General features: G+C 36.1%; 1 protein-coding gene and 1 non-coding gene across 5 annotated transcripts in view; both read left to right on the forward strand.

Annotated features, from left to right (window-relative positions):
- STAP1 (signal transducing adaptor family member 1) overlaps positions 1 to 14,706 on the forward strand; it is a 36,486-nt gene extending 21,780 nt beyond the window's left edge. For 3 of the 4 annotated variants that reach the window (XM_036021251.1, XM_028507389.2, XM_036021257.1), the window contains 5 exons: positions 1,547 to 1,719; positions 3,221 to 3,349; positions 9,029 to 9,098; positions 12,557 to 12,653; positions 14,122 to 14,706. In XM_036021251.1, the coding sequence (XP_035877144.1) occupies positions 1,547 to 1,719; positions 3,221 to 3,349; positions 9,029 to 9,098; positions 12,557 to 12,653; positions 14,122 to 14,156 (504 nt within the window). In that variant the 3' untranslated portion in view covers positions 14,157 to 14,706. The remainder of the gene's footprint in view (positions 1 to 1,546; positions 1,720 to 3,220; positions 3,350 to 9,028; positions 9,099 to 12,556; positions 12,654 to 14,121) is intronic. The other variant, XM_036021259.1, reaches the window with a different exon arrangement.
- On the forward strand, positions 3,817 to 3,920 carry LOC114493614. The gene has a single exon (XR_003684241.1). It is a non-coding gene; the product is annotated as a U6 spliceosomal RNA (small nuclear RNA).
- Positions 14,707 to 16,104: the final 1,398 nt, after the last annotated feature.

Below are 16,104 nucleotides of genomic sequence, written 5' to 3' on the forward strand. Positions count from 1 at the left end.
ATGTATATAGGTATATTACAGAATATAAGATTTATGTGAGTTTCCAAAAGAAGACAAGTTACCTTAAATGTTGTGCTCTATAAATGTTTTTGCCCAATGATCCCAGATCACTCTGTGCTTGTTGTTAGGAGAACTTCACAGTAGAAGTTTAAGAAAGGCAGACTATTGCTGAAAGAGCTGAGACATTGCTTTGTTTTTTCTTTTAAGATTTTATCTATTTATTTTTAGAGAGGGGGCAGGAGGGAGAAACAGTGGGAGAGAAACATCAGTGTGTGAGAGAAATATCCACCAGCTGCCTCTTGTGCACCCCCAACAGGGGACCTGGTCCACAACCCAGGCATGTGCCCTGACTGGGAATCAACCTGGTAACTTGGCATTCTGGTTTGCAGGATGACACCCAACCCACTAAGACACACCAGTCAGGGCTAGATGTTGCTTTTGAATTAAAGAAAACCAGAGTTTGAGTCTTGATTTTACAAGTTACTAGCAATGTGACCCTGGAAAGTTATTTAATTTTTCTGAGCCTGTTTTTTTTGTCTGTTTTTTTTTTAAATTTCTAAAGTAGGATACATATTGAAACATTGTTGTGAGAATTTGCAATAACACAATACCTGAGACGTAATAGGTAATTAATAAGGAGTAACTGTATCATTAGTTTTTCTTCATTCTATTATTTTTTTCTGGATTGGTATATAAAAAAATAGCCTTACTAATATTAGTTAGCTTAGTTATCCTTTTGCATACCCTAATTAGTAATTTTCATTTCAAATTTTATATGCATAGACATCAGCCATAAGAATTAATTAGATAAGTACATAGAAAACATTCTAGCATTTTCTTCCAATGAACTTTCCTATACATCCCCTGGAAAGCATGTATTCCACTCTGCAGATCAAGCTGTTAATTAGACATGGTCAAAATATGGTCTAAATCAGGGGTACAAATATAGATCAGGAGGATATAGATTACTCAATCCAAAATACATTTCCAGAAAAGGTTAAAAAAAGTAGTAAGTAGAGCAAAATCATTATCTTAATATGAAATAGAACTTTGAAATATACACACAAGCACACCGAAATAGACCTCTGATTGCTGATCCTCGGTCATCTAATGCATAGTGCCATCTCAACCCCATGTTACTGTGTGGTTGGTGGAGATAGTTCTCGGTTACTTGTACTCGGAAGAGCTATGCACTTTGTAGGTGCTCTTGGACTTCCCTGGCAGTGAGAACTACTAAACTCAGAATGAAAACATGAGAGATCTGTTGTTACTTGAATTAGCCTGTTGTGCAAGGTGGGTATACTTCATTTTGGGGCCAGACAAAAAGGAACATTTCTTGGAAGAAGATCAGGCACCCTGTGCAGGTTCTATTTGGTTTAGAGGCTGTGCTAGGACACCTCCCCCTACACCAAGGTTGTCTATTTGTGATTCTATCCATCCATCTCTGACAGGTAACCAAAGCTCCTCAGGACCAGAACAGGCTCATCTTTGCTAAAAATTGGTTATTTTGCTGTCTTTCTTGTTTGCCTGTTTTAATTGGTTTTAGCTGTCAGTTCCTGAAGATGTGTCCCTCCTTCCTGGACAAGTAATTAGACTTCATGAAGTCTTAGAGAGAGAAAAGAAAAGGAGAATCGAGACAGAGCAGCTCCCGAGCACATCTCCAGAAAAAGAGGGGGAACCGAGTGAAGACTATGTGGATGTACTGAACCCTATGCCAGCGTAAGTGCACTGTCAACCCCAGTTTATTTATTAGATTGTAACATTAAGTAGATTCATTGTTGACCTCATTAAGCCACGGGCATCAAGTTGTCTTGTGGATAAAGAACATACTTCTGAGTACACACTACATTTCCTCTTCTGGGTCATGATCAACAAAAGACAAAATGCAGATTTGAACCAAATAACCTTACCACACAGGAAATCCCCTCTCACCCACACTTTTAGACCAAATAGGCATTCTTTCCAAAGTTTAAACCTAAATAAAAACTGCTATGAGGAAGGAAGGAAGTGATATTTTTTCACCTTGCAATTCTCCAATTGACTGATTTTTCTTTCAGAAAAGTATACCAAAGAATTAAAAATAACTGAATGTTCTATCCAACCGTTCAGTCAATCAGTGAGTAGTCATTGAGCTTGTACTTGGAGGAAGGCTCTGTGTAAAATGTGTAAGGTATTGTTGGGAAAATTGAGGCATTGAACATGCTGAATTCAGCAATATCCATATATATATGAACTGTTTTATTGTTAAGAAGTGTGACTAAGATCGTAAACACCTTCCTCCTGGAACTCTTGGTCAAGTTCTCATTAGTGAATCATGTCCAGTACCACCTTTGACATCAGGTTATGATTCATGTTCTTTCTGTTCTGTAATCACCGAAACCTTCTCAACCATACTTTTAGCTGAACCAATGACAACTAATGACTAATAGGTTAAAAGTCAAAGCCTTGGCCTGGTGGCTCAGTTGGTTGGAGCATTATCCTGTACACCAAAAGTTTACGAGTTTGATCCCTGGGCATGGCCCATACTTAGGTTGTGGGTTCAAAAAAACCATAAATGTTCAACAAAATAATATATGTTTTTACACATAACTAAAAAGAAGACCAAAATCCTTCCTTGTTCCACAACTCAAAGATATTTGCTGTTAACATTTTGGTGTACTTTACATATCCTGCCAGGTATTTTTCTGTGACTTACATGTAAAAACACCACCAATGTCATAAGGAAGCCATATTATACCAAAATAAGTGAGTTAATACATACCCTTAAATATGAGTTATTTAAAATAGAGACCTTACAAGAGAAGCATGTATAGAGATCTTTTTTTTTTTAATCTCTGGAAAGAAGCCACCAACAAATGTTATTTATCCAAGAGCCTATTATTATAAACTAAGACTGTAGAGACATTGTTAATTCTTGTCTTACATTTTCAAATGGCAATGGTAATTGTATACTGATCAGCAGATAACTTTTCAGGTCCCCTTTCATTAGAGAAAGAGGTTTTGGAGGGAGGAAGGAAGGAGGGCTTTAGGCATACAAATACAGTGGCACAGGCTTGTAATAACAGTAATTATAATTGTATCATTGTAATTATAAAAATAAAGCTGAGAATTTTAAGAAACGTTTATAACTGCAGCTCTTCAAGTTATTTTAGTAGCATTTTTTCAAATAATGATCTTTATCAATTTTTTTAAAAAAATGTTTTTTATTTCACCTCTATAGATGTTTTTATACAGTGTCTCGGAAAGAAGCAACTGAGATGCTTGAAAAGAATCCTTCATTGGGGAACATGATCCTGAGGCCTGGTAGTGACAGCAGAAACTTCTCCATTACTATCCGGCAGGAGAGAGAGTATGTTTAATTAAATAAACATATGGAATTATTAAAAAGCATGATATCAAGTCATAAAGTTTAGAGGAGCATCTGCTATGTGTTTTGTTGGGTCTAAAAATACAAAACAATAGAGAGCGAATGTTATGTAAGTGATGCTGAAGACTGAGCCAAGACCAATATTTGCTATAGGGAAGAAGAATGAGCAGAGTACTTTGGTCTTGCATGTAGTTCATTCATTTCTTCATTCATTTTAACAAATATTTATTGATCAATTGCTATGGGCCAAGTGATTTTCTAGATACTGAGGATGCAGCAGTGAGTAAAACAATATCTCTGGTTTAAGGAAGTTTACATATTTGTAAGGAGAGACAGGCTATAAATAAACACATAACCAAAAATTTCATACATATGGTAATAAGGCTTATGGAAGTAAAATAAACCAAGAAGAGGGAAATGGGGACCTCAGAGGTAATAGAGAAAATTACATGCTCACTTTGGTAGCACATATACTAAAATTGGCATGATACAGAGGTTAGCATGGCCTGTGTGTTAGGATGACAGGCAAATTTGTGAAGTGTTCCTTGTTAAAAAAGAAGAAAAAATTTTCTAGTTGCTGTTGTTGTTTTAATATGGAGTGGTCAGGGAAAGCCTACTTTATTAACTGACATTTAAGCAGAGATCTGAGGGAAGTGGAGCAACCAACCATTTCAATTTCTGGAACTAGAGCATACCAGGCAGCAAGTGCATGTGCTCAGAGGCGGGAGAAGGCTTGGTTTGTTCAAGAAACAAAAAGGCGCCTTTGTGGATTACAGTGGAGTGAGCTAAGAGGAAGTGGTAGCAGACAGATGCCAGAGGTGGGGTAGTGACTGGCCACACGTACAGGTCATCGTGGGGACCAGGGTTTTACTCCGATTGACATGACAGCAGTGGAGTGTGATGATGAGTAAAGAAGTAACATAATCTGGTGAATCTATGAAAAAGACCATTTAGGAGCCTCTTGTCAAGGTTAATAATTTCCAGTAAAATGGTTTATGTTTGGTAAAGTAAGTAACATTTACATGTACTAGTTGATTGTTCTGTGTGCCCAGGGTGGTTGGATCTTCTAAGATTCATTTCAGCTCTCAGAGTCTATGAAAACTTGCATTTCAATAGGAACTCTGGTTGGGTTAATATCTTCACAACTGATGATATAATTAACATATAGACGTTTTTGTCCCATGTGAAAATATTCAGTAAGTGATTCGTTTTCAGAAAAAACATAAACAGAACTTAGATTTTTGAATGTTGTTTTTTCTGAGGGTAATATTCTATTATTTTTTAGCTATAACATATCTACCAATGAATCTATCTTCCAATCTACCATAAAAATCAGTAATTCTAAATAGAGTAAATATGAAGATATTAACAATGAATAAATCAGCAAAAAGAAAATAATCACAGGAAAAAATAAAATTATGACATTATGGCTGTATTGCTAGTATGAGACAAGGTCTAATCAGTTTTATTGACTTGCCAGTTACTCCGCATATGCTAGTCATGTGCAAGGAATGGTTGGCAAGAATGTTAGATGGTAAGCCTGATCCTGGTTCTGTGGGTGAAGGAAGAGAATCTGTGTGTGTGGGTTTCCACAATGAATATCTATGTCAACTTTTGGATTGAGTATCTTTTTAATTATTATAGGCTAACATTTGCAGTTAATGATTTTCAACTGATATAGTAGAATATCATAAATCTTTCAGTTATAATTTATTTATCATTTAATTGGCTATCTTGAAACATCCAACACATAAAAATTATGATGGCCATTAAATATCAGTGAGCTTAGAAGAACTCCTGGGAGAAAAGTAGATTTTTCTGTTCACTACATCCTGATGAAGGAGATTATGTTTTTTCAGGGACTAGGAAATTGAATATCACATAAAATATTGAATGTCTTTAACTATTTGTTTCCACTGTAAAAAATAAGAATATACAAAACAATTAAAATTTATCTTGCAGTTATTTTTTTTTTTTTTAAAGAAACCATCTAACTGCTTGAATGACAGAGTAGATCACATCAGGGAATGTGATGTGACTTCACATCCTTTTTCCTTCGTATTATTTTTTTCCTGGGTGGGATTGAGTGCTTGATCAGTTTGCATGTGAGCCCCATGTTAGTGTTCTTCGTGTAACAAGCAAAATCCTGAGGTCTAATGGCTCTTTAAAGACTGTGTATTTCCAGCACAGTAGCAGCTAGGTCCCTTTTAAGGTATTCTAAATTGGCCCAACTTTTGTACTGCACTCTCTGTGCAAGCAGGCTATGAGAAATAAGGTGTTTTGTTTTTTTTCTTCTTCTGCTGTAGATGTGGTTTTTGACCAAATGCAAGGAGTTTCTATACTTAGGAGATAAGTGTAATGTCACAGTTTTTACTTATATTTATATTGTACTTAAACTTGTAAGAGTCTGGCAAAGGAGTTCATTTCAAAGTTATGTATCTAATTTTTGTATACTCACTTCCAGTTTGAATTCATGTAGTTTATACTTTTGTACAGCTGATGGTCATAAGAATATAACATTTCATAAAACTAGCTGCTATTGTACAAATTTTCCTTATGAGCCAGATATTAATGTTCAGTATTGTTATATGTGTTCTTTAATGCCTCCAAATAGGTCTTTTAGAATGCTTAGATTTAATATTTTGTATTAAACAGATCACTTAATTTTGAAGGCTAGCAATTGTAGAGAGGAGTAGAATTTTAGCATGTTAGACTGCAGAGCTTAATGTAAAGATCTGGCAGAAATCTAGACTATTAGGAAGCACCCGTGTTACCCACAAAACCAATTTCTTCTCTCACAGGTTGTAGGAGAAATGTTCAGCCATGCAAGTTTAAATGACTGTGTCTGGTAAAACACTAGCTGAATAGGACAAGTTGGTTTACAAAATACCATCAAAGTAAAATGATCTCCATCTGTTAACAAATCAACTGAGGGAGGGAAGATTGTTGTTTTCAGGAAGAAGCAAGTCATGCAATGTCAAATTATCAGGTGACTCCTCTCTTGTTGTAAAATATCATCCACCTTTACCCAGACCAGTGGTGTGTGAATTCATAAGACATAAAGCTATTTTTACAACAAACTGCATGATTTGGTTGGGTTTTCCAAAAACTGTTATGACTGTGTGGCAAGCCAGCAGTATGAACACTTTGGAAAGACATTAACCAAGGGAGTAGTAGACACTACTACCCCCAAATTCATTCCTTTGCAAAAATTGGGGTCAAAAGCTAAGAGTAAGCATTTATAATCACATTTAAGGCCACACATTCTTTTTTTTAAAAGATAGGCTACTTCTTTTTTTTTGAGGTCATACACAGGAAACCTCAATATAGCAAATTTTATCAATCTCGTTTTTTCCCCTGCTCTCTTTATTCCTTTGGAAAAACAAAACAAAATACAGAAGAAAGACAAAGGTCTAAAATGAAAGTCAAAGCCTAAGTGGAATTTTTTTCTACCTTTCTGCTTCAGAACTTAGTCCTGTTAGTCAAAAGTTCCAAGAAACCCTGTTAACCTTTGTGACTGTTTCTTTCACAGCTGTGCCATGAATGATGACTGTTGTGAAATGACAGTTTTTTGCTAACAATCCTTGTCCCCACGTATATGGTACCATTTGTGGGTGCTATGTTGAGTGCCTGACAAGGATTTTCTTCAGCATAGTAAAATCTGAGACAGACAGCATTCTCCATGTTTTACAAATGAATAAGCTGAGACTTTACAGAAACTACTAGCTTACAATAACAAATTTAAAAAGTATAAAAATAGTAATTTATTGAGTAAATAAATGTGCCAGACACCATACTGAGGACTTTCTAAACATAATCCACTATAGCCTTGTTAGCATAGGCATTACCATCTCCATTTTACAGATGAAGAAGTGAAGGCTCATAGAGTTTAACAAAACAGAACCAGTGTTTGAACCTAGATCCTTCTAGTTACCAAGGCCATGCCCTTCAAGCTTTCTATCAAGGAATAATAATCACTTATTTCATAGGAATACACGAACTCTAAATGGAATTGGTACGACTATAAAGGTATGGTTTTCAAGGTAGGGATAAAGATGAAGCCAGGACCAACCACCCCAACAAAGGGTACTTGTAAGACCTCCTCTGTTCAAAAATGTTTACTTCACCAGCCTGTAACTGATACCTGAAGGTTCCGCATTAGGAAATAATTTTTCTTTTATTAGGATGGGAGAGGGTTTGTTAGTGTTTATCCCACATTTTGAAAGCCCTAGAATAAGCCATTGGAATAAAATTATCAGCTGTTTTCCAACATAACAAGCAAATGAAAGATTTGAATACAACAGTAGATGAAGGAGAGGCTTGTGAACAGAAGTGTAGTTCAGTCCTAGAGAAATGCGACCTGGAAACAGGGAGGGAGTGATGAAAAAGAAGGTGAGAGGCCCTGCAGACCAACTTCACCCGACAATTTTGCTTTAACCGGCTTCTGTAAATTGGACAGGCATTGAATTAGTCTGTCTTTCAAGCAAATGGCAGTGTAATAAATCCATTTACTCTTTTTTTCAACATTTGAGAAAGTCTTGGTCCTGACACTGTTGCCATATGCAGCAAGGGAGTTCAAGGCAAAACATACTGTTGTTCAAATGCCATGGACAGACACTTAACACTCTCAGTAGAAATTAGTTCTAGCAAATAGCACTGAGGTAGGCTCCTCAAGTTATAAAATTCAGTTTCCTACATACTTCTGTGTGCCTGATGCTGGAATACAAAGGTGAATAGAGTGTGCTTCTTGTTCTTAAGCAATTCAGTCAATAAAATACCACATATTTAGTGTAGAGTGTTAAAGGGGCTGTAAGGGGACTAAACGGTAATGGAAAAAATAAAATAAAAATTAAATTAAAAAATTAGAGTGCTATGTGACCATAGAAAAAAAAGACATTGATTCATCTACTATACTTACATTCTCACCTGAGTGTTCCTATAGTACCTAGCATGTAGCATTTTCCGTATCTCTAAGTCCAAGGTGGTATAAAGCTGGTAGGAAGAGCAGCCACTGAGGGCTTTCTGACTCGAATAGTGGTGAGGTGGAGTAGAAAGTAATTTGCTTTCAGTAATTCTATTTCTCACTTAATATGGAAAATATGTATTTGATTTGTATTATGCCCACCGAAGATTTTATATGTTGTCTACTTTGTAAGTTATTGGCACTTAAAAATATATCTGCCTAAAAGATGTTCAGTTGTCAATTCCTTTATTTATGTTACTTTTTCTCATTGAACCACTCAATGACCCAGGTTTCTTATGCCCCTAGTGTATGACCCCCTGCCCCCAAACATAGAGAACCGGATAAATAGGAAAAAAACCCACAACTTTTTTGCATAGTCATTAGGTTTTATTACACAAGTGATATTGTATGCTCATATCATTTAATTTTAAAAGAAACATTATTTTCTTTTATTTATTGATTTTTAGAGAAAGGAGGGAGAGAGAAACATCAATTTGTTGTTCCATTTATTCATGCATTCATTGGTTGACTCTTGTATGTGCCCTGACCAGGGATTGATCTCCCAATCTTGGTGTATTGGGATGATGCTCTAACCAACTGAGTTACCTAGCCAGGGCTTTATACTCATTTTAGTTTGATTTCACTCAATAGTATACTCACATGGAGATTAATCTTTTTTTTTTTTTTTGTCATTTTAGCATGCCAAGAATCAAGCACTACAAAGTGTCAAATGTGGGAAAAAACTACACTATTGAACTGGAAAAACCTGTAAGTATTTCCTTATTGTTGATGAATTTTTCTTTCTTCCTTCGAAACATACTTAAAGAACACAAAGATGGAAACACAGAGGTGGAACACAAAGGTGGAAAAGCAGACTCCTTGCCTAGGAACACAGTGCTGGAGAAAAAAAGTCATGTTAACGAGCCCTGAGGTAGCAGATATCCGGGGTGAGAAGTGAGATGGTAGAGCAGGTGGATGAAACAGAATAGAAGATAATCTGCTAAAAATTCTTTACTTTTCTTTTTATGTAAATCTTTATCAATATAGTTGTTTCAGGGAGAGAAAATATATTGTTAAGCAGTTGCTTTAAATCTTCCAATGCAGCATTTCACTGCTTGTTCCTTTAAAAATTAAAAAAAACTTTTTTCCATTAGTTGACATTCAATATTATATTAATTTCAGGTGTACAGAGGATAGAGGTTAGGCATTTATTAATTTACAAAGTGATAGCCCTGATCTGTTTAATACCTACCTGGCACCACACAGTTTTACAATATTGTAGTAAATATTGTTGACTATATTCCCTATGCTGTACTTTATGTCCCCATGGCTATTTTGTAACTACCAATTTGTACTTTTTAATCCCTTCACCTTTTTCACCTAGTCCTTCAACCCTCCTCCCATCTGGCAACCATTAGTTTGTAGAGGATATAGGGGGATAAATGGTGATGGGCAGAGACTTGACTCAGGGTGGTGAACATGCAAGAAATACAGCGTTACATCTGTAACACGATGATGTGTTACAGAATTGTGCACCTGAAACCTGTATAATTTTGTTAATGTGTCACCCCAATAAATTCAATAAAAAGGAAAACTCAATCAGTTTGTACTCTATATATGAATGTTTCTGTTTTGTTCATTTATTTTGTCCTTTAGATTCCACAAATGAAATTATACTCTATTTGTCTTTTTCTGCTCATTTCACTTAGCACAGTACCCTCTAGGTCCATCCATGCTGTTTCAAATAGTAAGATTTCTTCCTTTTTATGGCTGAGCAATATTCCATTGAAGCAAATCTTAATCCAATCATCTATTGATGGGCAATTGAGTTGCTTCCATATCTTGGCTATTGTAAATAATGTTGCAATGAACATAGGGATACAAATACACTTTCAAATTAGTGTTTTGGATTTCTTTGGATAAATGCCCAGAAGAGAAATTGCTGGGTCATAAAGTAGTTCTATTTGACTTTTTGAGCTTCCATACGGTTTCCATGCTGGCTGCACCAGTCTGCATTCCCACCATGAGTGCACTAGGCTTTCCCTATTTTCCACATCATTGCCAACATTTGTTGGTTGGTTGATGATAGCCATCCTGACAGGGGCAAGGTGATATCTCACTGTGGTTTTAATTTGCATTTCTGATAGTGATTTTGAGCACCTTTTCATATGTCTATTAGCCATCTATATGTCTTCTACAGAGAAATGTCTATTTAGGTCCTCTGCCTACTTTTTAATTGGATTGTTTTGTTTTTGGTGTTGTTATATGAGTTCTTTATCAATTTTGGATATTAATCCCTTATCGAACATATCATTGGTAAATATTTTCTCCCAATCAATAGACTGTCATTTTGTTGGTTTCCTTTGATCTGCAAAACCTTTTTAATTTGATGTAGTCCCATTTGTTTTTTTTTGTTTCCCTTGCCCAAGAAGGTATATAAAAAATATATTACTAAATGCAATGTCAGATAGTTTATTGCCTATGTTTTCTTCTTAGAATTTTATGGCTTCAGGTTTTAAGTCTTTAATTCATTTTGAGTTTATTCTTATATATGGTGTAAGAAGGTAGTCTAGTTTCATTTTTTTTACATGCCTGTGTCCAGTTTTCCCAACTCCATTTATTGAACAGACTGTCTTTACTTCATTGTATATTCTTTCTTCCTTTGTCATAGGTTTATTAACCATATAGACATGGGTTTATTTCTGGGGTCTCTTCAATGTGCTTATTTCTAATGGGGAAAAAGCTGTGAATGCCTACTTGTCTAATACCCACCATACAGATTTCAGAAATCCCCCTTTTAATAGCAGCATAGTAATAAAGAAAGGGTTTTGTCCTTGTCTGCAACCCTCTTCTACCCCAACCAACTTATTGTGGGGCTAATGATGTATCATAAATACTACCTACTGTTAGACACACAGCTAGTACTTTACATACACCATCTAATTTATTCTTTATCACCACTCTGAGGTAACATCTGTTATGCAGGTGGGAAAACTGGTATTTACATTGATCTCAACCAATGAGGATGTTGTAATGTGGCCTATGGTCTAGGATGCGGAATAAGGGGAAGTTAGCCCTGAGATCTTAGGCTGCAGTGGTGGAAAGATTGGACCAGGAAATATCACTTAAATGAAACCCATGGTTCTCGAAGATAATGACAATATATTTTGTAAAACTGAGCTGCTAGCTCTCCTGTCCCCCCATGCCCATTGTATTGATCAGAGAAAGGGTCAGCATGGTTGGATTTGTTTCAACCATAACCGTTAGAGTACAGTAGTGACATTTGCCAAGAGTAAGGCGCCTGCTGATTCATATACTCCACTTAAACCTTTGCTCTGAATGCTTCTCAGAGCTTCTCCATGCTCATGTCCATGCCTGACTGGGATTTTTCAAAATTTTTAATGAGAAACAGAGAACTAGATTGCCGAAGGGCAATCCAACTACAAGTGAGTGGAAGCAACGGTCAGGGAAGAAGAATGTCTCTGTGAGTGGTGAGCTGGGCTCATTTATCTGTCATTAGCACAAGCTGTCCCCAGCGTAAGGAAAGCTAACAGCCTGGGTTATTCTTCTTCCTTTCACACTCCTCAACACACCCCCAACCAGGCTGTCACTTTCTGAATTTTTCCCTCTTTAAGGTTACTGGGAATATTGGGAGTAGCAATGCATTTGTTATTCCTAGCCAAGTAAATTATCCAGTCACAATGAAATACTAAAATGCTAATTTCTCTGTTTCAAGCAGAAGAAACCAACTATGGATAAATTAAGCAAAACTAAATAAAAGAACATAGGAAGCACATAGCATGACTGGAAGGTTGGAAAATCAGGGATTAGGAAGCAGTTACAGCAAAAACCATCTGATTAGGAATCTACTCTTCCGCCTTGTTCCTCTTCTCAAGCTCAAGTTTCAGGAGGGGAGCATTTCTGACCTAATTTGAGCCACACTATCATGTAGTAACTAGGGAAGAGCAGAGTACCTAATTATTGTCCACCAAAATGTAACCAATGAGAAAGGGGAAATTTCTCAACAGGGAATCAGCTATGATTAGAAAGAAGTAAAATGCACAGGTAGGCAAAACCATTCAGTAAGCCATCGAAGTGAGGTATGGATATGACTTTCTGGAGGTCAGGAAATACACAGCAATCTCAACTGAATTTCAGTTGAGCTTTATCTTACTCTATCTTTACACAGGTGACATTGAGCCTTCTCTCACTCTCTCTTTATACAGGTAACACTCCCAAACCTGTTTAGTGTCATTGATTATTTCATGAAGGAGACTCGAGGGAATTTACGACCATTTATATATTCAACTGATGGGAACTTCGGTATGTTCATTTCATTGCTGTATTAAGGAAAGGAAAGCAAAGCAAAGCAAAACAAAACCCTGTATTATGATTTTAATACCTACCAGGTAGGACTTTAGTTCTGCTTTTAAATTTACCCACTTAGAAATCATTTTGTCACTGACCCTGTGAAAATAAGGGAGTACCAATATATCCTGGCGGCTAGAGGATGGGCCCATTCTAGAAAAATAAAAACTCGGAGGCATGTGTCTAGTAACTTCATTTAATTATTCCATTTGACTTTATCAAACAAATTCAGAGATAAGAAGAAAACTGTAATACACAGTCATGGAAACCAAACAGGAAGTTTAAAGGTAGGGTCTGTCAACAGTGTCAGATGCTCTGGACACATCTGACAATGGATGAAGATTAAGGAGAGACTGTGGGAACTGGCCATTAGGCGGTAGATGACCTGAGAGAGGTCTTCTTATTCCACCATGAAGGCAGAAGTAGAGTGAAGATAACGAGGAGTGAGTGGGTGGAAAGAAGCTACAGATAAAAAAAAAGATTATAGATAGTAGACAGATTTTAAAACAGTAATAGCAGATCATTGAACCAAGCATGAGATCCCATGTTCCCATAAGGTAAAACTGGCCCTGTTTGTACCTGTTTTTGGCACAGCAGGGCAAGCTGCTCGTGTTTCTCTCCATCCTTTGAAATAATCCCTGGTACATGGTTACTTGATAAGCCATAAGCAGGAGAGGGAAAAATATTTCCAGCTTGTTTGGATTCAGTTATCCAAAGACTGTGTTCCTACAGATTATGAGGGAAAATGACTTTGGCTACCTGCATCATGACATTATCTGGAAAACCTCCCAAATTAAAAGGGTAGAAGTTTTAAAAGTTGAAGTTTTGAAACACGTCTATAAACCTTATGATGCCAAATAATTCAAAACTCATTCTGAAGGAACTTTAGGAAATTATCCAGTAGAGCGTCTTACTGTTATAGAATCACCCTCAGACTCAGTACAGAAACCAATTCTAAGGTGTGACCATTCAGCTTGTATGAACATTTTTAATTATAGTCACCTCACTGGTTTTTGAGGCAGCACAGTTCACTTTTAGTCAGCTCTCACGTCAGAGAACCCTTCCTTAATATTGACTGTGAAACACACCTTCCTTTAACTTCTGCATATTAAGCCAATTTCTAGCTTTGAGACAACACAGGGTTTTAGAAATACTGAAAAACGGCCACAATGCCACCCCACCCTAGTCTCTGACATCTACAGGTTATTGGTTCCTTCAGCACTCTCACTCTTTCATCTCTGACCTTTTCTGCATACTAATTCTGAGCAGCTCTCTCATAAAACATAACCACAAGGGATGACATGTTATTACAGATCTGTCCAGCATAAATACATTACCTGGGCTTTATGCGGGAACTTAATAGAAACCTCTGGGAATGAGCTATTACTACTACTAATGAACTTTTTAATTTTTTTTTTTCCAGAAACTGAAGGATTGCCTGTAACAACTCTAAAATAAGAAAAAAAAAAAATTAGGCTGGGGGGAAATCCAGTATAATTTACCTCCACCATGGATGATACCATGTTAGTTACCTAGCATTATGTAACAAACCACCTCTAAAACATGCGGTTTCACAAACCACCCCAAAAACATGGTGGTTAAACCAACAAATCTTTTATTTTCTCATGATTCTGTGCATCAGCAATTTGGGCTGAACCATTTTCTTCATGTGGTCTCCAATCCTTAAGGAAGTTGGTTGGGGCCTAACATGAGATCTCAGAGAAGGTGAGATCTGCATGTCCTTGGGCTAGAAATTCTTAGTGTTGAGAATGAAGTTCATCAAGTCCTCACTTAAATTGTTGACAGGTTATACACTTTTAAGTGAAAGAATGTTAAACAAAACCAATTTTATCATAGGCTAATTGATATAAGAGTTAAATTCCTACAGGGGCTTATCAATGTTGTAGCAAAACACTGAACTACATTATCTGAGGGCCTGCCTTCTTGGAGCTTTTAAAGAGAAGCTGTGAAGTGACTGAACAATCCCAAGAGTGGAATGTCTGATGTACAGGGGTAATCTTTCTTTCTTTTAAAAATAATTTAATTTACATACAGCAACATTTTTGGTGTCCAGTCATATTAGTTTTGACAACTACCACTACAATCAAGATACAGAAAGTTCAATCACCTCAAAAAATGCCTTAATGCTCTTCCTCTGTAACTAGCCCTTTTTATTGTCAGTCTCTGGCAACCACTGGTCTGTTTTCTATTGCTATAGTTTTGCATTTTCCAGAATGTCATACAAATGGAATCACAGTATGGAATCTTTTTTAGACTTATTTCTTTCACTCATAATGTCTAGATTCACACATATACAGTATGTATTACTAGCTTGCTCTTATTTTAAGGCTGAATAGTATTTCACTGTATGGAAATACCAGTTTGCTTATCCACCCACCAATTTAAAAATGTTAGGGTAGTTTCCAGTTTTTGACAATTATTAATTAAGCTGTATAAATATCATTATACACAATTACTAGTGCCCAAGTGTCTGGTAGAGCAAATGAAAAATTTCTGTGGAGGATGAAAATTATCATGCTGGGCATTGAATTGTTTCTATAATTTTTCTTTTCTTTTTTTTTGTTCCTATAATTTTCAAATGTAATACTGGCATACGACAAAAAGTAGTATTACACATAAAAATTTAAAATAAGAAATGAGGATTAGTAGAAACAAAAGAAAAGTAAAAACAGATCCAGAGAATTTCAGAGTTTAGAATTACTAAACACATCTTCAGGTATATAAAAGATTGAAAATTATGGCAAGGCAATCGGAAACTGCAAGAGTGACATTTCCATACTTGCAAATAGAAATTTGAGAACTGAAAATACAAAGGGCTAAGAATAACCAAGACACTCTAACAAACAAGCCAGGAGGACTAGTTTTGCCAAACAGCAAAAACAATATATCAGCTATAGTGAAGACAGTATAAAGCAGAAGTATAGGAAAGAAACAAAAAATTCAGAAACATATACACACACAGAATGGGGCAGAAGTAGGTTTATAGCTGTTTATGAATAATTAATAAATGATAATACAAGAATTATCATTTGTTTATCATTATCTATGTTTTGTGTAATTACAACCATAAACCTACTTTTGCCACACACACACACACACACACACACACACGGTATGTATGGACATCTGACTATGGTGGCACTGCAGAAAAGTGACACTACAGAAAAGAATGAACTTTGGTAAGTGGTGGTGAGGCACTTCCCAGAAAACACAATATTAATCCCCTGTGAAGTAAAAATTTAAATGGCAAAGGCAAAAATAAAGCTTTTAGAAGACAATATAAAGGAGTACCTTCATGACCTTTGGGTACAGATCAATTTTTTAAACTCACAAAGAACTCTAACCTTAAAACAAAAGATTGATACTTATCAGTATTTATTAACAA

The sequence above is a fragment of the Phyllostomus discolor genome, chromosome 1 (assembly GCF_004126475.2).
Source record: "Phyllostomus discolor isolate MPI-MPIP mPhyDis1 chromosome 1, mPhyDis1.pri.v3, whole genome shotgun sequence".
Lineage (NCBI taxonomy): Eukaryota > Metazoa > Chordata > Mammalia > Chiroptera > Phyllostomidae > Phyllostomus > Phyllostomus discolor.